At 35.8% G+C, this 26,723-nt stretch overlaps 1 protein-coding gene across 1 annotated transcript in view; it reads left to right on the forward strand.

Annotated features, from left to right (window-relative positions):
* STAM (signal transducing adaptor molecule) overlaps positions 1–26,723 on the forward strand; it is a 79,066-nt gene that overhangs the window by 46,357 nt on the left and 5,986 nt on the right. Inside the window, exons 6-13 of the mRNA XM_030321725.2 lie at positions 4,340–4,430; positions 6,079–6,271; positions 7,558–7,652; positions 11,027–11,115; positions 13,697–13,784; positions 14,010–14,064; positions 14,634–14,787; positions 16,527–16,702. Of these exons, the coding sequence (XP_030177585.1) occupies positions 4,340–4,430; positions 6,079–6,271; positions 7,558–7,652; positions 11,027–11,115; positions 13,697–13,784; positions 14,010–14,064; positions 14,634–14,787; positions 16,527–16,702 (941 nt within the window). The remainder of the gene's footprint in view (positions 1–4,339; positions 4,431–6,078; positions 6,272–7,557; positions 7,653–11,026; positions 11,116–13,696; positions 13,785–14,009; positions 14,065–14,633; positions 14,788–16,526; positions 16,703–26,723) is intronic.

Genomic DNA, 26,723 nt, shown 5'->3' on the forward strand with positions numbered 1-26,723 from the left:
ATATTGAACTATCCTTGCATCCCTGGAGTAAAGCCCGCATGATCGTGGTGTATGATACTAATAATGTATTGTTGAATTGATATGCCAATATTTTCTTGAGGATTTTTGCAGGCTTATCAAGGATATTGGCTTTTTTTTTTTTTTTTTTTGGTAGTGTCTTTGGTTTTGCTATCAGGGGTAATGCTGGCCTTGTGAAATGAGTTTGGAAGCATTCCTTAGTCTTCAGTGTTTTGGAATGGTTTCTGAAGGACGCTGTTAACTGAGTGTGTGATAGACATTCAGCTGTGGAAGTCTGGTCCTGGATTTTGTGTGTTGAGAGGCTTTTGATTACTGACTCATTTTCATTACTAGTAATCATTTTTTGAGATTTTGTTTCTTCTTCTTGTACTTTTGAAAGACTGTATGTTTCTTAGAATTTAACCATTTCTTCTGGCTTGTCCACCTTGTTGACATGTGATTGTTCATAGTAGTCTCTTAGGATCCTTTGTCTTTCTCTGATATGGGTTGTAACTTCTCTTTCATTTCTGATTTTATTTATTTGAGTCCTCTCTTTTTTTCTTGATGATTCTGAATAATGATTTATCAATTTTGTAATCTTTTCAAAGTACCAGCTCTTAGTTTCTTTGATCATTTTTATTGTTTTAGTGTCTACTTCATTGATTTCTGCTCTGCTCTTTTTTTTCCTTCCTTCTACTGACTTTGGGTTTTATTCTTTTTGTAGTTCCTTTAGATGTAAAGTTAGTTTCTTTGGGATTTTTCTTGTTTCTTGAGGTAGTCCTGTATTATTGCAAACTTTCCTCTTGGTATTGCTTTTGCTGAGTCCCACAGATCTTGGAACATTGTATTTTCATTTTCATTTGTCTCAAGGTGTTTTTTAATTTTCTCTTTGATATCTTTATTGACCCATTGGTTGTTTAGTAGCATGTTGTATAGTCTTCACTTGTTTGTTTTTTACGGTTTTTTCCTAGCAGTTGATCTCTAGTTTCCAATCATTATGGTTGGAAAAGGTGCTTGAGAAAATTTCATGCGTTTTAAATTTACAGAGACTTATTTTGTGACCTAACATGTGATCTCTCCTGCAGAATGTTTCGTGTGTACTTGAAAGGATCTGTATTCTGCTGTTTGAAGATGGAATGTTCTGTGTATATCTATTTAGTCCATCTGGCCTAATGTGTCGTTTAAGGCCATTGTTTCTTTATTAAATTTTCTATCTGGATGATCTGTCCACTAATGTAAGTGGGTATTTAAAGCCCCCTACTATTACTGTGTTACTGTCATTTTCTTCCAGTTTGCGTCTTAATACTCATTTTATGTATTTAGGTGCATCTATGTTGGGTGCATAAATATTTATAAGTGTTTTTCTGTTGCATTGATCTCATCATCATTATGTAATGCCTTTTTTTTTCCTCTTGTTACAGTCTTTGTTTTAAAGCCTATTTTGTCTGATATAATTAATGCTGCCCCAGGTTTCTTTTCATTTCCATTCACGTGGAAAAAAATTTTTCTGTCCCTTCATTTTCAGTGTATATACCTTTAGTTTTCAAGTGAGTCTATTAATGAGTTTTGGTTTTTTATTCATTTAACCTCCCTTTGTGTTTTGATTGAAGACTTCAGTCCATTTACTTTTAAAGTAGTTGTTGATAGGTATGTGTTTATTGCCATTTTGTTCATTGTTTTCTGGTTATTTTTGTGGTTCTGTAGTTTTCTTCTCTTGGTCTCTTCCGTTGTGATTTGATGACTTTATTTAGTGTTGTTTGGATTGCTTTCTCTTTACTTTTTGTGTATCTGTTAATAGGATTTTGGTTTGTGGTTACCATGAGGTTCATTTATGACAACCTGTGTATTTATGGCAGATTATTTTAAGTTGGTGGTTGCTTATGCTCAAACACATTCTAAAAGCGCTACATTTTTATTCCTCTCACCTCACATTTTGTTTTTGATGTCATGTTTTGCATCTTTTTATATGTGTGTCCCTTAAGTAATTATTATGAATATAGTTGACTTTATTACTCTTGTCTTATAATCTTCATACTAGCTTTATTAGCGGTTTGTCAGTAACCCATGCTATGTGTTTTCCTTTATCATTGTAATTTTTCATTCACATATTTTCTTATTTCTAGTTATGGTCTTTTCCCCATAAAGCAGTCTTTCTAATATTTCTTTGAAACCCTTGTTTCAAGTTATGAAACTCCCATAGCTTTTTGCTTATTTGAGAAACTCATCATTTCTGCAATTCTGAATGATAATCTTGCCAAGTACAGTATACTTAGCTGTATTTTGTTTCCTTTTAGCACTTTGAATCTATTGTCTGCACTTTCTTCTTGATTGGTAGAGATTACTTCACAGACAATAAAAGATCAATAGGTCTATTTTGTGAAATTCACCAAACTGAAAAAAATTCATATGCAATTGAAAAGGACATTCTGAGGAAGCATACCTTTAATTTTCAGAGATCTGTGTTAATTAAAACCTTAATATCTAAAAAAAATTCCATGGAGAGATGGATCAGAATTGAGTGCTTGAAGTTGCATTCAGTGAACTACAAAAAGCTTTTTAGTATCTGCTTTTCTAAAAATAAATGCTTTGTGCATTTGTTTTACAGTATAAAATACAGTTATGTTATATGGAACTATATAACTATATATCTATAACTGTATTTTACCCGTTATATTGAATATTTTGCCTTTCATTTACTAAACAAATGTTTCTTTATTGTCATCAGTATTTAGGCACATATATTCTCAGGGAATATATAGCATGGTTATGGAGACAGATATAAGCAGATAATTATAATAGAAGCTGAGATTTACTAACTGTTACTAGTTCCAGGCACTAATCTATGTGCTGTACATGTGTTAATTTGAATACTTATAAGAATTCCATTTTTGTTGGTGGTGGTTGCTTTGGGTATTCTAATATACCTTTATAACTGTTCACAGTGTATTTTGAGTAAACATTGTATTATTTCATGTAAACTGTAGAAATGTTGCATCTGTTGAGGGTTTATCCTTCATTTCATCATTCTTTATGCCATAATTACCGTACGCGTGACCTAGATTACCTCTATGTACATTATAAATCCCAAGAGAGAATGTTATACTTTTTGTTTTAAACCATCATTGGTGGCCCTCATCCTATCTGAGTTTGGAAGCTACATGTTACTTTATTCTCTCAAACCTATCTAGTTGCTATTATTACCCTCATTTTGTAGATAAGGAACTTGAGATACAAAGAGTTTAATGTACCCCAGGTCATTCATTAGAACCTCGTGGATTTAGAATTTGAACCCATGTTTCCCTGACTCCAAAATTTACATTCTTAACTACCTATAGCATAGTACTTTGGTAAAAATACTACCAGAGGAACAGAGAAGAGGATGCTTAATTTAGCGGTTTAGGAATGTTTCATCGAGAAAGGGATTATTTTAGCTGTTTACGGACTGGTAAGTTAAAACTCAATAGGAAAAATGTTGATCAAGTAAAAGGAGCCAGAGGGGAGGATGTTATAAGCAGAAACAAATCTTTGTCAAAGGCATGTAAGTGTGTGTGTGTGTGTGTGTGTGTGTGTGTATGCTGGCAGTTCCTGGTAACTGGAATATGCTGTCAGAATTAACTACTTGTATTTTAGTTTACAAAAAAGTATAATTTTATGAGCATTATATTGTTACATGTAAATTTCTATTCCTAAGGATAACATCCTGCCTTTTAACCGGGCAGGAAGCCATAAAATATAACTGTTAAATAGCTTAAAATTTTAAAAACTATTTGTTTTCAAAATAGACGTCTCCTTCCCTTTCTCAACCCATTTTCTGGTTTCAGAATTTTTCTAAAAAATTTTAAATCTCCTCTGGTCTTTCTTGGCTCGTTTGCATCCTGTCTGCTTTTAGCAGCCCTCAGTATCCCGTTGCTCTCCATTTCTTTCCTCCAGTTCCACATCTTCTTTCAAAGTGGAGGCTGCTACGGTTTGGATTATTTTCTTTTTTCTTTTTTTTTTTTTATTTAAATCTTCTTTAATGTTTGTTCATTTTTTGAGAGAGAGCAGGAGCAGAGGAAGGGCAGAGAGAGAGGAGAGAGAAGAGAGAATCCCAAGCAGGCTTTGTGCTGTCGAGCACAGAGCCTGACACAGGGCTCGGATCGCACAAACTGCGAGGTCATGGACCTGAGCCAAAACCAAAAGTCAGATGCTTAACCGACTAAGCCACCCGGGCGCCTCTGGATTATTTTCTTCTTCAGAAGTCTGTGGTAGATTGATAAGAATGGTCTTGCAAGTTCTTAGATTAAGTGTAGGTAGGAAAATTCGAGAACATTCTGCAAACATTGTCTTCCTTTTTTTGTGTTAGGCTGCAGAACAAGCAAAAGCAAGCCCAGCCCTGGTTGCCAAAGACCCTGGTACTGTGGCTAACAAAAAAGAAGAAGAAGATTTAGCAAAAGGTATGTTTTTTAAGTCTCTGGTGTTGGAAAGGTGGGAAGAAGATGGGCCCTGAATATTTTTTTCCTGAGGTATTTAAAAATAAAAGAAATAGGATTTTACAGCTCACACTGAAATCCGTTTTGTTCCCCTTTGCAGTATCAACTGATACTCTTTTGAGACAACTACTCTTCATATGTGTCCTTTCAGTCTTTCTTTTTTATTAATATTTTTATCACACCATATATCCATAAACAATGCCAAATACTTTATGTGTCCAACAAATTCTTTACTTTTTTAAGTTTATTTATTTATTTTGAGAGAGAGGAAGAACAAGCACAAGAGGGGCAGAGAGAGAGGGAGAGAAAGAATCCCAAGCAGGCTCCATGCCATTAGCCCAGAGCCCAACATGGGACTCAGTCTCACAACTGTGAGATCATGACTCGAGCCGAACCGAAAGTTGGACGCTCAACTGACAGAGCCACCCAGGTGCCCCACAAATTGTTTTTTCATAGGGTACATAACATGTACAGTTCGGTTTTTTTCATGCGACAGTACGTCTAAGATCTATTCATAATAAAATATGTAAGTCAAGTTCATTTAACTCTTGTGTAATATTTCAGTGTACTAAAAAAATGCGTATGGCAATTTTCTGTCCTGCTGCTGACGGGCATTTGGGTTTTCTGATTTTTTTTTTTTTTTACTATAATAATAGGCTGCATTGAGAATCTTTGTAATATCTATTGTAGATATCTACTCTTGATTTGTGGCATTTACTTTAACTTTGATACTGGTGTATTTTATCTAAAGTTTTAAATTTTGATATAGTCAAAATTTTTGCTTTTTTGTTATGATTTTGCACTTTTTATATCTTAAGATATTCTTCCCCCAAATCCTAAAAGGTACTTTCCTGTATTTTCTTAGGATAGTTTTAAAGTTTGCTTTTTCCTGTTAGGTCTTTTATCAATGTAGAACAGAAGTAGCAGGGATGAAGGGGTTATGGTTTGAGTTGAAGCAGGGTTCTCAGTCTCTTCAGGTTGTATTACAGAGCCTAAGTGACACATGGTGATGACTTCCATTGGGAGAGGAGGGAAGTAATACAAGAGACACATTTGAAATCTCTTTGAGGGAATTTGATAGGTGAGACTTCATTGTAGTTATTTCCTAGTTCTACTTCTTAGACTGATCACAAAGAATTACCTTTGGAGCAGTAAAATGCAGGTTCCCATATACTGCCTCTGACATTCTGATTTAGTAAGTCTTCATTGAGATTTGGGACTCTTGGCAAGTGATTGTGATTATCATTTTTGGGAATTGAAGCTATAGAAATATATTGAAAAGATGAAAGAAAATTAAAATATCTGCAGCTAAATAAAAACATTGGATTTGAGAGATAATATCTTTTTATTACCCAGAATAATTTAAATTTTATCCATTCAGTAAAAATAGTCATTAATGGCTGTTCAACTTTTTAACAGTTTATTCTTTAAACTTTCAGTTGTGAATGAATGAATTAAATTGATGAAATGATCTTTATTCAGTATGTAATAATATATCCTAGTTTCCAGCTCCACATTTAAAAGAATGCATTTTTACCTTCAGATATTTTTTTATACTTTGGATTGTTGGATATATTAACATTTGGAGTCTTTTTAACTCATTATTTTCTAGCTATTGAGTTGTCCTTGAAGGAGCAAAGGCAGCAGTCAACCACACTTTCTACTTTGTACCCAAGCACATCCAATCTCTTAACTAACCACCAACATGAAGGCCGAAAAGTTCGTGCTATATATGACTTTGAAGCTGCTGAAGATAATGAGCTTACTTTTAAAGCCGGAGAAATTATTACAGTTCTTGATGACAGGTGATGGATAATATCAAATTGATATTAACTTGACATTCATATGAAAACATATATTACTTCTGTGTTTCATATTATTCCTGTTGAATGCCATTACCAAAGGTAATAAGAAAAATATTGATGTAGATATTTTCTGTGTCACATTTGGTTGCTTTGCTTGTGTCATATTGTCTGTATTCTTATTTTGTAGTTTAATTTTTTTCTTATTTCTTGTTTAAATTGTTTTTATTTGATTTGGAAGACTAGCTTATTCGTTTTTTTTTCATCTCATAAGATCGATTTTTAAATTAGTAAGTTAAAATTTTAGAAATTAAATTAGTAAAGTTAAAATGTTAGAAAATACACCAAATATGTATATGTATTTACGGAATTTGTAAGAAATACGTAATATATTGAATTTATTTATTCACAAAAAATAGTATATCCATGTAGGACAAATTCATTTTATGTGCAATTATATACGTTTATATTACTATGGGAGATGATTCAATATATCTGGTTTTTGGCTGTAGCTTTATTTTTACTTGAAAATTGTTACTGATGATGGTTATTGATAATGAAGTACTAAAATTTGCAAGCAGTTTTAAAGAATAAATTCAAAAATATTTAGGTTATTCCTATAGTAGCACATTTACCTTCTCTTCTCTTGAGTGAAAGAAAATGAATTAAATTTTGGGCTGGTTAGCTGGAAATTGCACAAAACCTTGATCATTGATTCATTCAAAAAATGTTTATTGAGAGCTTGCTAGCTTTTCTCATACTAGGCACCCAAGATAAAACAGTGAACATGGAGTTGTACCTGGAAGTGTGTTCCTTGTGAATGCTTTGTTCTATAAACAGTGTCATCTGTCATGTTGTCTCTTGTGGGGGGAGAAATGTGCATTTTTGTACAAGAAAAATGTGCATTTTGTATGTACAAGAGAGAGCACTAATTTAGGAATGGATCTGAATTAAGTGCCTACCATTTATTTTATCACAAAAGAGCCTTATAGACAGTGGAGCTCATGAACTACCTGAAGTTGACAGTCAAATGCAGAGACCTCTGTTTTGGAGAGAGAGTTCAGACCTTTTATTAAATCCTCAGAGCATTCGCCAGCCTTCCAAAAGATAAAGAACTGTGTGTAACAGCCCTTTATCTTCTCTGAGGGTTCATCTTCTGTTTGTAATAATAATATATTCATTTCTTCCCTCATTGGATTGTTGTGGGATTCAGATCTGATAATAATGCAAGTTAAACACTATTAAGGTAGAGATTTATAGAGGTGAAAATATTTTTTGTTTCTCATTAGTGATCCCAACTGGTGGAAAGGTGAAACCCATCAAGGCATGGGGTTATTTCCCTCTAATTTTGTGACTGCTGATCTTACTGCTGAACCAGAAATGAGTAAGTATTTTCCAGTCTGTAAGTGGATGATAATCCATAATTTTCTTCTTAATAAAAGTTGAGTAAATTCAATTTACTGGAGCTGGGACTCTCAGACATTAGTGCCTCCGAGGTGTTTATTAAAAATGCAGCTTGCTAGTGAGATTATTTACCAAAAATCATCTAATTATCTACAAATTGAAATTATATTTCTACCAAGATTATCCTTAATCAGGTAATTGTGCAGCCTATGGATTTTTCTTTTAAAACATTATATATATATACCATTGTAAAAACGCAGATTAAGAAGTGTTATGAAATTTATGCATTAGGTATTTTCATTATCGGTTCCTGAAGTGTGACAAATGCAGTGTAATCTCATAGGAATTCTTTCTGTTCAAAGATTAAAGCCATTTCTTTAGCATCTAGCCCCAAACTTGGAGGCACTGGCCTGTAAGTAATATAATGAATGGCTTTCCTAAGACCTCATGTCAGATAGTCAGAAGGAGCCATAACTAATCTTATGAAAACTTTCTGTTTACTTTCCAAACCTGTGCTACCAAGGGAAGTAAACTAGAAAGTGGGGCCTAGCAGGAAAAGTGATGTTACGGGCAGGCATAATAGTTGCAGGAGATGTAAGTATTGGTAGCCCGCCAAAATGTTTGTAGGCAGTTTACTATATTTCTACATAATACTATAGTTCACTGAATCTTCATAATGATGAGTTGGGGTCACCAAGATTAGGTCATAAATGAGAAATATATTCTAGTGTAGAAAGGTTTCTATTAGTGGTTGAAAGGTTTAGAATTTTAAAAGAGCTTTTGTATATAAGTTGGTAGGCTATAGTTAGCTGGCAAAATATCTCATCTTTCTATAATGTGAGTACGAGGGGTCAAAGAAAGTTACAAATTGCAAGATGCTTAGGTCTTTTTTAGTTTACAAGAATTTAAAGAAGGATCTTTGTCTTAGTCACCTTTTCATTTCCAGCAACTGGAATGAATCTTACCCAAACTAGTACTGAATCTTACCCAAAATATAGACTATATAAATATTTATGCAGTAAATGATACATAAGTGTGTGTGTATATACTACATATATACATATATATGTATACATAAAGCAACACATACACTTTTCTTGAAAAAATACAGGAACACTTTTCTTTCAAGAGAAGGCTTTAACAGCAAATCAGATACTACTTTTATCTGTGATGAAACGATGCTGTCTTCTGATGATTGCCAGGTTATCTTGTGTCATTTCATGACAGATTTACAGCGGAGACAGATTCCTGCTACCCGTCCTAATAATGTCGTTCTTTTTTGTTAGAACCCAAGAAATATGTCGTAGGACCTATTTAAGATGGCAGTGTATTGTGTGCCGGCTTTTTAACCTGGGTTTATGGTGGTGGTTGTTTTAATTTGTTTTTTGGGTGTTTGGGTTTTTTGTTTTTGTCCTGAATCAGCTGTTGGAAAGGATAGAATGGTCTTGGACTTGTGTTCAATCTGAGATCCAAGATCTTGTATCGATCATGTAGCCGTCTCATCTTGTCCCCATCGTGTAGAGTGCAGCGTTAAAATGAATACTCTAGCTCTTCTTCCTGTGTTTCTCTCCGGACTTCTGTAAAGAGGAGAACTGGAACAGCAGAGCTTCTGTCATAGAAATGTAGTTATTGAACTTGGGAAAGCAATGTTAGCATGATCGTCATCATGCTATTCTTTGTGAGGAATCAGAAGCCCACTTTACTTAATGGCAAGGAGAAGTACCCACCCTGCTTAGCTTGTTTTTTCTTTGGAAGTGTGGTAGATACTGTGAAAACAGTTTGTTTCGTGCACATGTGTATACACGTACACACATACGCACGTGCACACACGCTATATGCAGACGTGCACACGTGCGTAGTAATAGTATTGGTGCTTGTGAGAAAAACACTGACAACTTGTACATGGTCGGCTGGCACGATGTCGAGTCCTCCGTGTGTTCTCTTATGGGTAGCAGCCAATGCATGCTTTCCCAGCTTCCTACTTGTTAATAGCTCAAGATATAAAAAGCAAAAATATCTCTAGCACATGTCTCTTTTACCCCCAAGGGAAAATGAAACCAGCTGAAAGTGTTTTGTATAGAATTTTGCTTTATGGTGACTTACGTGGAATGAATGTATTCCTTACGTTGGAGATTACATTATCTGCATTTTATACAGAAGCACACAATACAGAATACAGGAGTGATAGGAGCTCCTGTTCTCAGAGTAAAATCATTGGCCAGATTCCAGCATGTGGACTGGTAGAGCCAGATAGGCTGGCATTCAGATCCAGGCTGTGTCATACATCAGCTTTCTCCTGTGCATGAACTTTTCATATTCCTGTGCTGCTGTTAACCTCATATTACAATGGGCATATTTCCTAGTATAAGAGAGTCACTGGGGGGAAATGTAATATTCTATTACACACATTAAATAGTTTAATAATATATTTCCTTTCCTTACTTCTGCTCTGTTCCCAATCCCCTTTTTATAGTTTCTTCTTAACATTGTTATGAATACCAATTGACCACATTGATACAAGGATGAAAAATACAGAAAGTTCATTCCTTTAAAGCTGTATGGACCTCTCAGGATTTGTGGGGAGAAGGTTAATTGCTGTATTAATCATAACCTTGTATTTACTAGTTAGTGATACATTGAATAGTTTTTAAAGATTGCTTTGTTGAGCAAGAGAAATATTGTGCGTCTGGTCAGTGGTTTGCAGGTCCCTTCATAACCACAGTGTTATTTCAGAGAGTAATGCAACTAAAAAATGTAGGCCGATTTAGTGGAAAATTCAGATCACTGCCAGTGCTACTTGTAAAGTCCTCCACTGACCTGGATGTCATTGATTCTCTTAGTAAAAACACTGAATGGCATGCCAAAAAACATATGCCTCACTTTCCAGTTCACTACAATGTAATAGTGTGGTCTTTCAAATGAGATTTTTCTTTGAAAGGACTGGTAATTTAAAAGAGAGTTTATTTTGATTGCAGAGTTCATTTATGTAAAACTTTACTTGTAAAAGAACTTTACTTCTAAAACTTAACTTTTTGCCCACCAGTTCACTAAATTCTCATACGTAGTAAGTGATTAATCTTTGCTTTGGAAATATCCCTTTTATTTTTAGTGAAGTGTCTTTTCAGGAAAACGTAAAATCTTAGAAGAGAAAATTAAGAAATCTTCACGGAATTCCACAAAATAATGTTCTGTCATTTTTGTCTAAATCTGTTGTCTTAATGATCCCTTAAACTAAGTCTCCCAGATCGAAGGGAATATTAAGAAAAATCCAGATTCTCTCATAGAATTTGAAGTGCTTTGAAATAGAATTTTAAATTTCTTATAAGGAAAAGGTGAATATTACATGTTTTGCAGTTAAAACGGAGAAGAAGACGGTACAATTTAGTGATGATGTTCAGGTAGAAACAATAGAGCCAGAACCGGAACAAGCCTTTATTGATGAAGTAAGTGATTTTTTCTGTGAAAGTGGTTCGTACTTGGTATTGAAGTTGAAATACTTGTCTTGTTTTAAAAAAAAGTGATTACTTGATTAATGCATGTATTTTATGTTATAAAAATTCAGGCAATATAGACAAAGCAAAGATTCTCCTTGAAACTGTCTCTATAGTCTTATTCTGTACCTCATTATTTAAAATTTCTGCTTAATATTCCATAGAATGGACTTGGCATGATTTAATTATTCTTCTATTGGACCCTTAGGTTGTTTGCAGTTTTTTGAGGTTTTTTGATTATTACAAACACTATTGTAGTGGATTTTTTTTTGGATTGAATATAGTTAATAGAATATATGACTGTTTCATTTACAAAGATCATTATTTAATGCTCTGGAAATTACATCCTTTGTAATATCTTAAACTTATGATGAAAAATGATACGTCATCTTTAAAATAAGTGAAGGGAGGGGCGCCTGGGTGGCGCAGTCCGTTAAGCGTCCGACTTCAGCCAGGTCATGATCTCGCGGTCCGTGAGTTCGAGCCCCGCGTCGGGCTCTGGGCTGATGGCTCGGAGCCTGGAGCCTGTTTCTGATTCTGTGTCTCCCTCTCTCTCTGCCCCTCCCCCGCTCACGCTCTGTCTCTCTCTGTCCCCAAAATAAATTAAAAAAAAAAAAAAAAAAAAAAAAACGTTGAAAAAAAAAATAAAATAAGTGAAGGGATTTTATAGGTTTTTAGCCTTCTTCTGGAGGGAACTGGAAACAAAGTTTGAAGAGTGCTCTTTTAGAGAAACCGACTGGAGATTGTGCTGAGAGCCAGGGAATTTGACGGGGTCAGGGAAACTTAACATTTGGCCAGTTGCATTACATAAGAAAATGCGTGTAGAGTCAGCCTGGTGGTCTGTATAATAAACCTCATGTCTTGGATTCTAGGTAATTTCAAATAGAGTGTAGTGTTTAAAACAAAAATTATCCACATGTTAGTTGACTGTCACATTACCCCCCTTCTCCCCCCACTTTTTTTTTGCTATAAGCAGTCTTTTCTGTAGCACGCCTTCTGTTTTAGACTATTTAAAATTAAAATTGTGAATCTTTTACATTAAAAACTGGTAACCATTTCAAAATACAAAATTCTTGTGACTTTAGAAGTTTTTTATGTACTTGTGCGACTTTCACCATCCAGTGATTAGTTCATCTCTGTTCTTTGCAGAAACAGCATTTATTTATTTTTAAAAATAATTTACTTATTTTTGAGAGAGAGCACAAACAGGGGAGGAGCAGAGAGAGAGGAGAGAGAGAGAGAGAGAGAGAGAGAGAGAGAGAGAGAGAGAGAGAGAATCTGAAGCAGGCTCCAGGCTCTGAGCTGTCAGCACAGAGCCCGATGCGAAGCTCAAACCTATGGACTGTGAGGTCATGACCTGAGCTGAAGTCGGACGTTTAACCGACTGAGCCACCCAGGCGCCCCAGAAATAGCATTTTGGTTTTAGTTTAAATGACTGCTTAGAATTGGTAGTCTTTTACAGTGTTTACCTAATGTACCTGTGTTTAGTAATACAACCATGTAAGAACCATGCATGGAGAGAAGTTCGTAATTATTACACTATCATTCTTTGGTACATGAGATCAGTATTTTGATTTTTAAAAATTTAAATTTAAGTACATATGTACTTGCGTAATATATAGATGTGTTTATGTAATGATGGTTTCATTAGGTCCATTGGTTTTTAAATTTTTTTTTTTTTCAACGTTTATTTATTTTGGGACAGAGAGAGACAGAGCATGAACGGGGGAGGGGCAGAGAGAGGGGGAGACACAGAATTGGAAACAGGCTCCAGGCTCTGAGCCATCAGCCCAGAGCCCGACGCGGGGCTCGAACTCACGGACCGCGAGATCGTGACCTGGCTGAAGTCGGACGCTTAACCGACTGCGCCACCCAGGCGCCCCAGGTCCATTGGTTTTTGCAAGGGAATATTCTGTGATAGATCTGAGTCCTTGCTTTGAGATCCTTCCAGCCTTTCCCTACATAGGAAAGGAGAGAAGCCACAATCTTACTGCTTCCTTTATGACAGACTGAAACATTGGTGGGAAGAAATTATAGAATAAGATCTTATGGCCCTACTTAGAAGAAGAGCTGTACTATAGCTGAGCTGTGCCTTGCTAAAGCAGCTGCTGGATTCGCCATGGTGGAGAAGTAATAACTGAGCTGTTAGTCATAGGTAACGCCATCTTGAGAGCGAAGTTACACCTGTCAGCATGGCAAGGGTACCAACTGCTCCAAAACAAAGTGACACGGAAATCCACAACCATGACATAACAGATTGAAGAACTCACACGTTGTAAGTTGAAATATGGCTCTCTTCTTCTCATATAAGAGAGTCTCCGTGAGCAGTTTGAAAAATAAGTAGGAAGAGCTTTCAAGGCTCTGACTTCACTTGGTACTAAAGAGAATACGTGGATAGTAAATACATAAAAGCAAAATTGGAGTCTCTGTATGAAATATAAAAGTTTTTCATCCATTATCTAATTAATGAAATGAGAACATATTGTTGCATAATGATTTGTTGCTTTTTGTATTAACTATTTAATTCTTGTAGGACAAAATGGACCAGTTGCTACAGATGTTGCAGAGTACAGATCCCAGTGATGACCAACCAGATCTTCCAGAGTTACTTCATCTTGAAGGTAAACTTTGTTTTCCATTAACCTTGCACGTAAAGAATAATTAGAGCTTGTCTGTAGTGTTCTGTTACAGAATGGTTTTATATTTAAATAAAATTTAAAATGATATAAAAAAATGTGAACACTTCTCATTCTTCTATGACCCAGTCTTACTTATATGAGTATCTATCACAGATAAGCTTTTCTTTGCTGTGTTTTCTTATATTTCTTTAAATCTTGTTATCTTAGCAATGTGTCACCAGATGGGACCTCTCATTGATGAAAAGCTGGAAGATATTGATAGGTAAAAGAACATGTGCTATATCTATATTGTGTGTCTTCTTTGCTGAAGTTCTAAGTGTATGCTGGGATAGAGCTGCCTTTTAATTTTATTTATTTTTATTTAAAAAATATGCCAAAGATCTGCCAGAGGTACCAGTTCTCATTCAGTTGTTTTCCACTAGATGTGGGAATTAGAATTGGACCCATCTACCTGCGTTTTTTTTTTTTTAAGTGAGAATTTATTTGATCTTAATTATATTAGTCTTTTTAAAAAATAATACTTAGCTGTTCTAATCATTGTAATGCCATAAGTGACATTACCAGAGCCCACAGATGACTCACCCATCTGTTATTTATTAGGGATACCTAGTTATTTCAAGATAAAGTCAAGTACAATAAGCTAGAGTTCTCCCAGCACAGTACCTTAGATAGTTTTGGTTGCCCTGGAGCTAGAATACAGGATATTTTCTGTCATAAGGTTAAAGTAATGTCTACTTATATTACTTTTTGCTATTTTTGTGTGTGGTCGTATTTAGAACATTGTATCATTTAATTAGCAATTGTATTTGAAATTACTCTGTAATATTTCAGAAAACATTCAGAACTCTCAGAACTTAATGTTAAAGTGATGGAAGCACTTTCATTGTATACCAAGTTAATGAATGAAGATCCAATGTATTCCATGTATGCAAAATTACAGAATCAGCAGTATTATATGCAGTCATCTGGTGTTTCTGGTTCTCAGGTAAGCTTTTAAAAATTCAAGTATATCATTTTAAATTCTCAACTGTGTTTGAGATTATTTGGAATAGCTGTGTTTTGTAAGATTTGAAACTTTCTAAAAGTAATGCTTAGAACAAAGTTTAAAAGAATTTTTTACTTGACAAATACAGTGTATAATATACTAATTATTCCAGTAATTCTTTTCACAATATTATTTTTCTTCAAAGGTGTGCATCAGAATCAAACATTTAAAAAAAAATACAGGTTGCTTCTCCCCACCCCAGACTACTGAATTAGAATGTTCAAGAGAAAGGCCGAAACATCTGTATATTTTTAAAGCTTCATATATAATTATCTGGTTAAGAACCATGTCTTCTGTCTGAGTAAATTGTCTAATTACTACGAATTTTTTCTGAGAATCTACAGTTTTGGGTTTTATAGTAAGTGGCTTTAATCTGAATGTTTCCATCTTCCTTTACATGAGAAGGCATAGAATGCATCCTCCTTATTCACCTTAAGTGACTATTTCAAGAGCCCTTTTCCCACAAACTCAGTATGGTCACTGTATAGGGACCTAGCCAAGCATTCCATTTTATTTATGTGGGTGGCGTAAACTTTGTGCAAATTAATTTTTTTCTTATACATGGCCCACTTTCCTCGAAATGAGGGACCAGATCCCTGGAGTGGACCAGCCACACTTGTCCAGTGTGAGGCTAGATGACACCTACTCACGGCTCTTGATACCGGTTTTAGCAAAAAAAATTCCTCTTCATGTTTCATATGCAAATACAAAAAAAAATGCTTTTTAGAGGACTGGAATACCTCTGTTTATAGTGAAGACCTTCTGTATTCTGATGTATGTATGGTCAGTCTCTTAGGGCTTAAACGAAGTGCTAAGATGATTGTCTTCTCTCCTGATGACTGTGTTACTATCTTAACAGCTGGCAAAAATCTCACCACATAGACAGTTCTCTTTTCAAACATGTGAAATGGAAAGATTGAATGAATACTACAGAAAATTAGAATATTTTGTGTGCTTTAGATTTTGGGCATTTAAGAGATCAATCCCATTAGATTAAAATACTCTTTCTGGATGCATAGCCCAAGGGCCAGTTCCAACCTCCCACCTGTTTTTTGTGTTTGTTTTTGTTTTTGAATAAACCTTTGCTATAACAGCCCTTCTCATTTGTTTTTACATTGTTTCCGGCTACTTTCTATATGGGCGGTTCAGTAGTTGTGACAGAAAGGCCCACAAGGCCTAAAATATTTACTATCGGGACTTTTGCAAAAATGTTTTTGCTCATCGCTGCTTTAGAAAGTTAGCTTGCTCTGTGTTCACTAAACTGTAATTTAGGAAATACAAATTGTATCTATAAGCACATGCAGTCTGTTGATATAAAACTGAATTCAAAGAGACTTCTTAAACATTTTTTGAGATTCCTTTTATGAAAGTACTTAAAATATCAGTATGGAAAGAGAGAGAATATTAGTTTCAAGATAAGTTCCTTTATTGTTTCCGTATGAAACAAACCTGAGTGTAGCTCATGGTTTGTTTACCTAAGAACAAAAATGATCAGAAAGCCCACTTCACTGAAAAGTATTCTTTAAAATACCTGTCAAAAGAAGTAACTTTTAAAAAGATTTTGGAGCTTTCATTGTTCACTTTGTAACTGAATGCCTCTACAAAGAAATTTTGGCACACCTGTTAAAATCTTAGAAAGTCTAATTTTTTTTTTTTTTTTTAATCATGACCTGTTCTAGGTGTACCCAGGGCCGCCTCAGAGTGGTGCTTACCTGGTTGCAGGGAGCGCACAGATGAGCCATCTCAGGAGCTACAGTCTTCCCCCAGAGCAGCTGTCTTCTCTCAGCCAAGGAGCTGTTCCGCCATCTGTAAACCCAGCCCTTCCCACTCAGCAGACTCAGGCTTCTTACCCTAAGTAATTTGAGTTTTGACTGTTATTTGACTACTGTTTGGAGTTAGTGCTATTATAACTCTTAAATGCCTCCACTCATCTGTAACCGTAAGAACTGCATGAGAACAACCTAGGATAGATGGATGCCATCACCAATTATCAGATGGTCAGCCCTGTTTACGGTGATGAGTGGGTTCTACAGGACCCCTTGCAGTATTGCATTACAAGCCAGAAGGCTGTTCCTCTGTCTTACTGACTCATTGAACGGCTGTATTCAGGTCTTAGTTCTGTCCTTTTTAAATTTCCTATCATTTTTCTTTTTATCGAAGTAAAATTGGCCATATAACATTATATGAAATTTCAGATGTACATTATAATTGTACATCTGTATGCACTGCCAAGTGATCACCACTAAAAGTCCAGTTACCATGCATCACCCTTCTTCATACATTCCAGCTACCCCGTCACCCCCTTCCTCTCTGGTAAACCACCAGTCTGTTCTCTTTTAAGTTTGGTTTCGTTGTTTGTTTGTTTGTTTTTTAGATTCCATCTGTGGGTGAAATCATATTGTCTATTTGTCTTTTTCTGACTTATTTCACTTAGCATAACATATTTCTAAGGTCCATGCATGTTGTCTCAAATGGCAAGATTTAATTTTTTTTTTTTAGGGCTGTAGTATATGTACACTATACATACTACTACACAGGCACACGCACCCCACGTACATCTTCTTTATCCATTAATTTATCGGTGGACATTTAGGTTATTTCCATTTCTTAGCTATTATAAATAATCCTGCAGTGAACAAAAGGGGGGCTATACCTTTTCGAATCAATGTTTCTGTGTTCTTCAGGTAATTACCACATCCAGAATTGGAAGAGCTGGATCATAGAGTAGTTCTGTTCTTAATTTTTTGAGGGATCTCCAAATGTTGGCTGCACCACTTTGCGTTCCCACCAACAGTATGTGATGGTTCCCTTCTTTGTACTGCCTCATCGGCACTTGGTATTTCTTGTCTTTTTTGATAATACCCATTTTAATTGGTGTAAGATAATATCTCATTGTAGTTTTGATTTGTATTTCCATGATAATTACAGATGTTGAGCGTCTTTCCTGTGCCTCTTGGCCATCTTGTATGTCTTCTTTGGAAAAATGTTTATTCCTATCACCTGCCCACTTGTTAAATTGGATGGTTTGTATTTTTTGTTGTTGAGTTGTGTGAATTCTTTATGTATTTTGGATAAATCCTTGTCAGATACATGATTTGCAAAAACTTTCTCCCATTCAGTAGGTTGCTTTTCATTTTGTTGATGGTATCTTTTGGTGAGGAGAAGCTTTTTATTTTGATATAATTTGTTCATTTTTTTCTTTTGTTTCTCTGTCTTTGGAGTCCGAGCCATACAGATATCGCTAAGACTGATGTCAGGGAGCTTATTACCACTTGTGTTTCCTTCTAGGAAATTTATGGCATCAGGTTTTACATTCAAGTCTTTAATCCATTTTGTATATATTTTTGTAGTGTTTATTTTTGAGAGAGAGAGAGAGAGAGCAAGGGAGGGGCAAAGAGAGAGAGGGAGACACAGAATCTGAAGCAGGTTCCAGGCTCCAAGCTGTCAGCACAAACCCTGACGCGGGGCTCAAACTCACGAACTGTGAGATCATGACCTGAACCGAAGTTGGACACTTAACTGACTGAGCCACCCAGGCACCCTCTTTACTCCATTTTGAATTCATTTTTGTGTATGGTGTAAGCTGGTAGTCCAGTTTCATTCTTTTCTATTTGGCTGTTCAGTATTTCCAAGACCATTTATTAAAGATACAGTCCTTTTCTTCATTGCATGTTCTCGGCTCCTCTGTTGTAAAATAATTGTTCATATAGGTGTGGGTGTAACTCTGAGCTCCCAATTCTGTTCCACTGATCAGTGTGTTTCTTTTTATGCTGATACCATACTGTTTTGATTACCATAGCTTTGTAGTATACTTTGAAATCAGGAAGCATGATACCTCCAACTTTGTCATTTCTTCTCAAGATTGCTTTTACTATTTGGGTTTTTTTTTTTTTGGGGGGGGGGTTCCATGCAAAATTTAGAACTATTTGTTCTAGTTCTTGGAATTTTGATAGAGATTGCAATGAATCTGTAGATTGATTTGGATAGTATGGAGACTTGAACAGCATTAATTCTTCTATACCATGAGTACAAAATATTTTTCTTTTTTGTGTGTCATCTTCAGTTTTTTTCATTAGTGTCTTACAGTTTTCAGTGTACAGGTCTTTCACTTCCTTCGTTAAATCTATTTCTAGGTGTTTTATTCTTTTTGATGCAGCTGTAAATGGGATTATTTTCTTAGTTCCTCTTTCTAATAAGTCATTATGAGTATATAAGAAATGCTACAATTCTATATATTGATTTTGTGTGTTTATAAAATCTTTGTCAAGTATCTTTACCGAATTCATGTATTCTGACAATTGTTTTGGTGGTGTCTTTTGGCTTATCGCCATGTACTCTCCTGTCATCTGGAAATAGTGACAGTTTTACTTCTTCCTTTCCAGTTTGGATACATTCTCTTCCCCCCTCCTTCCCTCCCTTCCTTCCATCCTTGCTTCTTTTTATTTTTTTGGCCTAATTGCTGTAGCTAGGACTTCTAATACTATGCTTACTAAAAGTGGCAAGAGTGGACATTCTTGTCTTCTTACTGATCTTAGAGGAAAAGCTTTCAGCTCTTTACCATCGAGTATAACGTTAGCTGTGCCTATGTCATTATATCTTTTCTTATGTTGACTAATGGTGCCTCTGTACCCATGGTGCCTCTGTACCTCAACCCTCTGTTGAGGGTTTTTATCAGAAGTAGATGTTAGATTTCGTCAAATGCTTTTTCTGTATCTGTTGAAATATGATCTTTGTCCTTAGTTTTGTTAATGTGGTGTATCACATTGTTTGATTTGTGGATGTTGAGGCATGCTTGCATCCCTGTAATAAATGTCATTTGATATCATAGTGTTTGATCCTCTTAATGTACTGTTGAATTTGATTTGCTAATGTTTTGTTGATTTTTGAATCAATGTTCATCAACGATAGGTTTATAATGACATTTTTTTGTGATTTCCACATTTGGTTTTGGTATCAGGGTAAGGCTGGCCTCATGAAATGATTTTGGAATTAGTCTCTCCATTTTTTGGAAGAGTTTGAAAAAGATAGTTATTAAATCTTTGAATATTTGGTAGAATTCACCAGTGAAGCTGTTTAGTCCTGAATTTTGTTCATTGATAGATTTTTGATTACCGATTCAATCTTATAGTAACGGTCTATTCAGATTTTCTATTTCTCTGTGATTTAGCCTTGGAAGATTGTTTCTAGTAAATTTTCCATTGTTTCTACCTTCTCCAATTTGTTGGCATATATTTGTAGTAGTTGCTCCTCATCCTTTGTATTTCTGTGGGGTCAGTTAAAACTTTTTTCATTTCTGATTTTGTTTACTAGAGCCCTCTCTTTCTCATAAAGGTTTGAGTCTCTTTATCTTTTCAAAGAACCAGGTCTTAGTTTTATTTATGTATGTATGTATTTATTTTATGTGTCTCTTATTTACTTCTCTGATTTTATTATCTCCTTATTTTTCTTGACTTTGGGCTTCATTTGTTCTTCTTTTTCCAGGTCCTTTATGTGGAAAGTTAGATTGAGATTTTCTGGTTTCTTGAGGTAGGCCTATATTGCTCTGATCTTCCCTCTTAGAACTACATTTGCTGAATCCTATAGATTGTACTATGTCATATTTCTGTTCATTTGTCTCTAGGTGTTTTGTTTTTTTTATTTCTCTTTCTTTCTTGATTCAGTGGTGTTCAGTAGCGTAGTATTTAATCTCCAAATATTTGTAGTTTTCCCAGTTTTCTTCTTGTAATTGATTTCTAGTTTTTATAGCATTGTGGCCATAGTGGATGCATGATATGATTTCAGTTTTCTTGAATTTATTGAGTCTTATTTTGTAGTGTAACATATGGTCTGTTCTGGAAAATATTCCATATGCATTTGAGAAGAATGTGTATTCTGTTCCTTTTGCATGGTGTGTTCTATAAATATCTAAGTTCGTCAGGTCTAATGTGTTGTTTAAGGCTGATGTTTTTTATTGATTTTCTGTTGGGATGATCTATCCATTGATGTAAGTAGGGTGTTAAAGTCCCTTACTATTACTGTATTACTGTCCATTCCTGTCTTTTGGTCTGTTAATGTTTACTTTATCTATCTTGTTGCTTCTATGTTAGATGCATATATATTTTTAAACGTTATGTCTTTTTGGGATTGGACCTTTTTATCATTGTGTAATGCTCTTTGTCTGTTATTACAGTCTTTTAAGGTCTGTTTTGTCTAATGTGAGTACAGCTACTTCAGCTTTATTTTTGTTTCCATTTGCATGCAATATCTTTCTCTAGCCCTTCACTTTCAGTCGTTTCTGGACTTGCTTCTGAAGTAAGTCTTCTGTAGGCTGCATATAGATGGGTCATTTTTTAAAGTCTATTGATTTATTTCATCTTTTTTTCATTAGAGAGTTTAGTCCATTTACATTTAAAGTAATTATTGATAGGTATATATTTACTACTATTTTGTTAATTGTTTTCAAAGCTCTTTTCTGTTCCTTTTCTTTGTCTACTCTCTTGTGGTTTGATGGCTTTCTTCATTGTATGTTTAGATTTTTGTTACATTTTCTCTTGTGTACTTATTAGAAGTTTTTGCTTTGTGGTTACCATGACATTCACATATAACTTACTATGTATATAACAGTCCGTTTTGAGTTGATAGTAACTTAAATTTGAACACATTCCAAAACTTTACATTTTTCCCACTACCCCCAGTTTTTATATTTTTGATGTGTCATTTTGTACTTTTATTTTAGCATCCCTTAACTAATTATTGCATTTTAATTAATTTTACTCTTTTTGGTTTTTAATCTTCATACTTGCTTTATAAGTGAGTGATCTACCTTTACTATGTTTTTACCTTTCCCAATGAGATTTTTGCTTTTGTATGTTTTCTTATTATTAATTGGTGCCATTTCTTTGCATGTTAAAGTCATCCCTTTGGCATTTCTTGAAAAGGCAGGTTTAGTGGTGATTAACTCCTTTAGCTTTTGTTTATCTGGAACACTCTTAATCTCTCCTTCAGTTTTCAGTGATGATCTTGCTTGCTGATTCTTTGTTGCAGGTTTTTTCTTTTAGCACTATAAATACTGTCTTCTGACCTTCAGTTTCTACAGAAAAATCTGCTGATAGCCTTATGGGGTTTTCTTGTATGTTAATACGTTGTTTTTCTCTTACTGCTTTTAAGATTTTCTCTTTAACTTTCACTGTTGTAGTTATAATGTGTCCTGGTGTAGGTCTTTTGGGTTCATGTCTTTTGAAGCTCTCTGAGCTTCCTGGACCTGTATGTTCATTTCATTCTCCAGATAAGGGGAAGTTTTCAGCTATTATTTCTTCAGAGTAAGTTTTTTGGTCTTTTCTTTCTATCTTCTCCTTCTGGGACCCTGTAATGGGAATGCTGTTCTGCTTGATATTTTATTAAAGGTCTTCATTTGTTTTATTTATTTTTTCTTTTTTTCTTTTCTGTTCCTTCTGGATGAGTGCTGTTGCTTTGAATTCCAGTTTGCTGATCAAACTTTGGATTCATCCAGCCTGCTGTTGTACCTGCCTTGTATATCTTCCAGTTCACTTATTGTATTTTTCAGTTGCATAACTTTTGTTGGGTACTTTCTTATATTTTCTCTTTGTTCAAGATAAAACTGTTCATCCATTTTTCTTCAAAGTGTGATCAGCTTCTGAGCTTCTTTATGATCATTACTTTGAACTCTGTGAGGTTGCTTGTTACAGTCTCATTAATGTCTTTTTCTGATATTTTTTTCTTGTTCTTTCATTGGAACATACTCCTCTGTTTCTTCATTTTGCCTGACTTTCCGTGTTTGTTTCTTTGTGTTAGGTAGATTAACTACCTCTCTGTCTTGAAGGAGTGGCCTTGTGTGGAGCACAAGAAGCATAATCCCTTCTGAGCAGAGCTTGGTGCTCACAGGGTGTCCCCTGTGTGGATTGTGCATGCTTGTCTGCTGTGTCAGGGCCCAGTCTGTGGTGTGGGAGTGGGTAGGGCTGGTGCCTGATTGGGCCGTGACTCACAGATGCGCTGCGACGTGGCGGCAGGCATGGCTCTTGCCCTCACCTGACCATTTCTCATGGCTGTGCTGGGTGTGGGCAAAGTTCTTCACTGTGGCTCTAGCTAGCAGTAGGCTAGATAGCTCCAGAATGGTAGTTGCTAACCCTGACATTCTCAAGGTAGGGTGAGGTCACCAATATAGCTCCTACCAGTTTCTCTGTCCCTGGAGAAAGTCCCAACAGTTTCCTGCCTCTCTCGTGGGCACTTCAAGATTAGTAAATATTTCTTGTTTACATAGAGTCCAGGCGCTTTTCAAACTGTTGTTTTAGTGTTGGGTTTTGAGTGAGTCTCCATCTCTAGCTCTTCCAAGAACAAGTTCCCTGAAGTCTGTGGCTTTCCTTGATTAAGTCACCATTGTTTTTCCAAAACCCAGCATATTTGGAGCTCTTCTCATGCAGGATCTGAAGGTTGGGGTGCCTGAGCACAGACCCCTCACTGTCCAGGGAAAATGTGTGTATATTTGAGATCTCTCCCAATTGTAGATCACAGTGCCTGGGATGGGGTTCTTTGTCCAGACGGTATCTCTGCCTCTCCTGCCCATCTCAGTGGTATATTTTTTTGTCCTTTGTTGCAGAGGCTTTATCCAGTTTTCTGGTCTTTTTCAGAGTAAATTATTTCATGGGTTTCATCTTAAACCCAGCCCATAATTTGGTTTTGTTTTTATTTGAGTATGTGATGATACTTGCTAAGGACTGTAATGAAACTTAAATTCGATAACTATAATTTATTATCTTCCACAAATTTCATATGAAATCTAAATGTTTTTATCATTACTGTTATAGAATTTATAGTTCTGGGATGTGTCTTAAGACAAATATTTCCTTCTTTTTGCCTTACATTGGACTTTAGTTTATATCACGGCAAGATAAACCATTTGAGAGGAGAGATACAAGAAGCCATATGCCTCTATGGTTTATGCATCAAGTAGCTGAATATGAAAAGACAGGCCCATGTTTTGGCTGTTTATTCCTAATGCCTATTCACGTAGTTAAATGATTATATATGATGAGATTTATAATGATATGTTTTTGCTGCTTCAATGGGAACCTAAACTGAAGTCTTTCTTTTAAAGTGAATAAAAGATGGGCAGTAAGAGTTCAACAGTGTGTCATTCTAGAAGTCACGATATTCTTCTGACTCACAGCTGAAGTTTCTTGTTGGCACAGGCACAATTTGTAGAAACCTTTCCATTAGTGTTGGAAGTTTCCCAGGAATGCTGCTCTACTAACATCACTGTGTTATTCATTCTCAAGAGTCATACAGGGGATGCTTAGGGATCTTCACATGTCATTTTGTGATCACATCTAGTATTCTGAAGTGACCATAAGAAAAAGGGTAATGGGGAGGCCTATTATAGCCATTAAAAAACAAGGAGTTTACAACTGGGTTATATAGGTTAGGAAAAAAATGTTATGTGTAGCTCTTTCTGTTCTAAGACTTTTTTTTTTTTAAAGTTGAGATTGGAGGAATATGAATACCCTTAGGTGGGACACAAGCAAATTGGTAGTGAGCAGCTGTTCCTGGAAGAGTAACATCCTTTTTTTTTTTTTTTAAACTAGATACAAGGTAGGTAGGTATTGTTGAGAATGTACATAAGGTAACTAGGAACTTCTTCGATGCTTTACTATGGAGCCAGAAGTGCTGCCTCTTTTCCAGCTAGTCCTCTGTTACTGTGTCACATACTGCTCTAGCAACCTTGTTACTAGAGATTGCTTGGGAACAGTTCTTAGGTCAGGGCCTGGAGAAATTGTCCTTGTAAATGAACTAATCTGTTGGTAGGTGCTTGAACTTACGTTGTGCTTTAGAGCTGCAGTGTCTTGTTGACTTTTGTCCTCTGTTGCTGTGTCTGCTTCTGCAGTCAGGTCATGGAAATCCCTGGTTCAGGTCCTTCTCTGTAGTCTGGGGCCTCATCTGCTGATACATTGTGGCTGTTAATATCATCTCTCAAGAGATACATGCACATTTCAGTAGGTGCTTTTTGTAGAACATTTCCTTAAAATATTTAGCCCTTTTTAAAAACCTGGCTAATTCTGTTTATTCTTTAGTTCTTAGAACTTTGTCTTTACTAGACCACCTGTTTTGCCTTCCCTCCTCTCCAGCACTGTTCCTCTTCTGTTGCTGTCACAGGACCCCAGCACACGGTGTACTGTTTTACTGTCACTTTTTAACTTGCTTATATCCCTAAACTATATCCCTAAACTATAAACTTGCTTATATCCCTAAACTAAACTATTGAATATGGAGAGCTGGAGCTAAGTGTCTTTCACTTTTTTTTTTTTTTTTAATGTTTTAATAGGGGGCGGGTGGAGATCGTGAGCAGGGGAGGGGCAGAGAGTGGGAGACAGAGAATCCCAAGTAGGCTCTGCACTGTCAGCACAGAACCCAAATGCAAGTCTTGAACTCATGAACTGTGGAATCATGACCTGAGCCGAAATCAAGAGTAGGACGCTTAACTGACTGAGCCACCCAGGCCCCTCTTTCACCTTTGTATTTATACTGTGCAGCCCAGAGTTTTACACCTGGTAGGAACTTGGTAAATATTTGATAAATAAATATTTAGTGTTGATGGGAATTTCAGGTGCTGTGTTAGGGCCAATGAGATAAATTTTTTAATTTCTTGCAAAGGCTTCACAAAGGCACATACACATATATGCACCCATGTATACCATATATTTATAAATATGTAAGAAAATTTGTGGGGTGCCTGGGTGGCTCAGTTGGTTAAGCATCTGACTTCAGCTCAGGTCTTGATCTTGCAGTTTGTGAGTTCAAGCCCTGCGTTGGGCTGTGCGCTGACAGCTTGGAGCCCGAGCCAGCTTCTGATGCTGTGTCTCCCTCTCTGTTTCTGCCCCTCCACCGCTCATGCTCTGTCTCTCTCTCTCTCTCTCTCTCAAAAATAAATAAACATTAAAAAAAAAACTTTAAGAAAACTTGTGTTATGTGTTTAAATGAGGAAATTGATGACAAAGTAAATGTAGGATAACAAAATTGGGAAGAGCAAGAATTGGGATTGGAAGTATACCTGATAGAGGTGTACTGCTTTGTCATTACGAATCATGGTCCATGAGCAATTATTTTGTCTTCTTTTTTTTGGTGGACAGGTTTTTAAGTGTCCCTCAGTTCATACCTAGAAGGCAGTTTCTTATTCTTTTACATACACTTTTGGTTCGTGGACCATCACTTGTCCAGATCTCTGTCATCCTAGGACGATCTTACTGGTAATTGGGTAAGGTAGTACTGATGCACTTTCCTAAACCACAGGATTATTAGCTAGAACTACCATGTTGTACATTAGATGACAGCTTGTTCAGTCTTACAACTGGAAGTATATACCCTTCATTCAGGATTCCCTCATTTTCCTCAACTCCCAAGTCTTAGTAACCACACCTGTCCTCTGAGATTGACTCTTTTGATTTCTACATATAAGTGAAATAATATGGTATTTGTCTTTCTGTGTTTTATTTCACTTAGCATAATGTCTTCAGGTCTCATCCAAGTTGTCACAAATGGCTGAATTTCCTTCTTTCTTGGGCCTGAATAGTATTCCATTTGTGTGTACGTGTACGTGTGCGTGTATGCACATGTGTGTGTATAAACCCCATATCTGTATCCATTCATCCACTGATGGACACTTAGGTTGTTTCCATACCTTGGCTGCTGTGAGTAATGCTGCAGGGTAGGTGGGAGTGCAGATGTCTCTATGAGGTCCCGACTTCAGTTTCTTTAGATATATATCCAGAAATGAGATTGCTGGGTCATATGGTAGTTCCATTTTTCATTTTGGGAGGAACCTTCATACTGTTTTCCAGAGTGGCTGCACCAGTTCACATACCCAACAACACTGCACAAGGATTCCC

This window comes from Lynx canadensis, chromosome B4 (genome assembly GCF_007474595.2).
Source record: "Lynx canadensis isolate LIC74 chromosome B4, mLynCan4.pri.v2, whole genome shotgun sequence".
Classification (NCBI taxonomy): Eukaryota; Metazoa; Chordata; class Mammalia; order Carnivora; family Felidae; genus Lynx; species Lynx canadensis.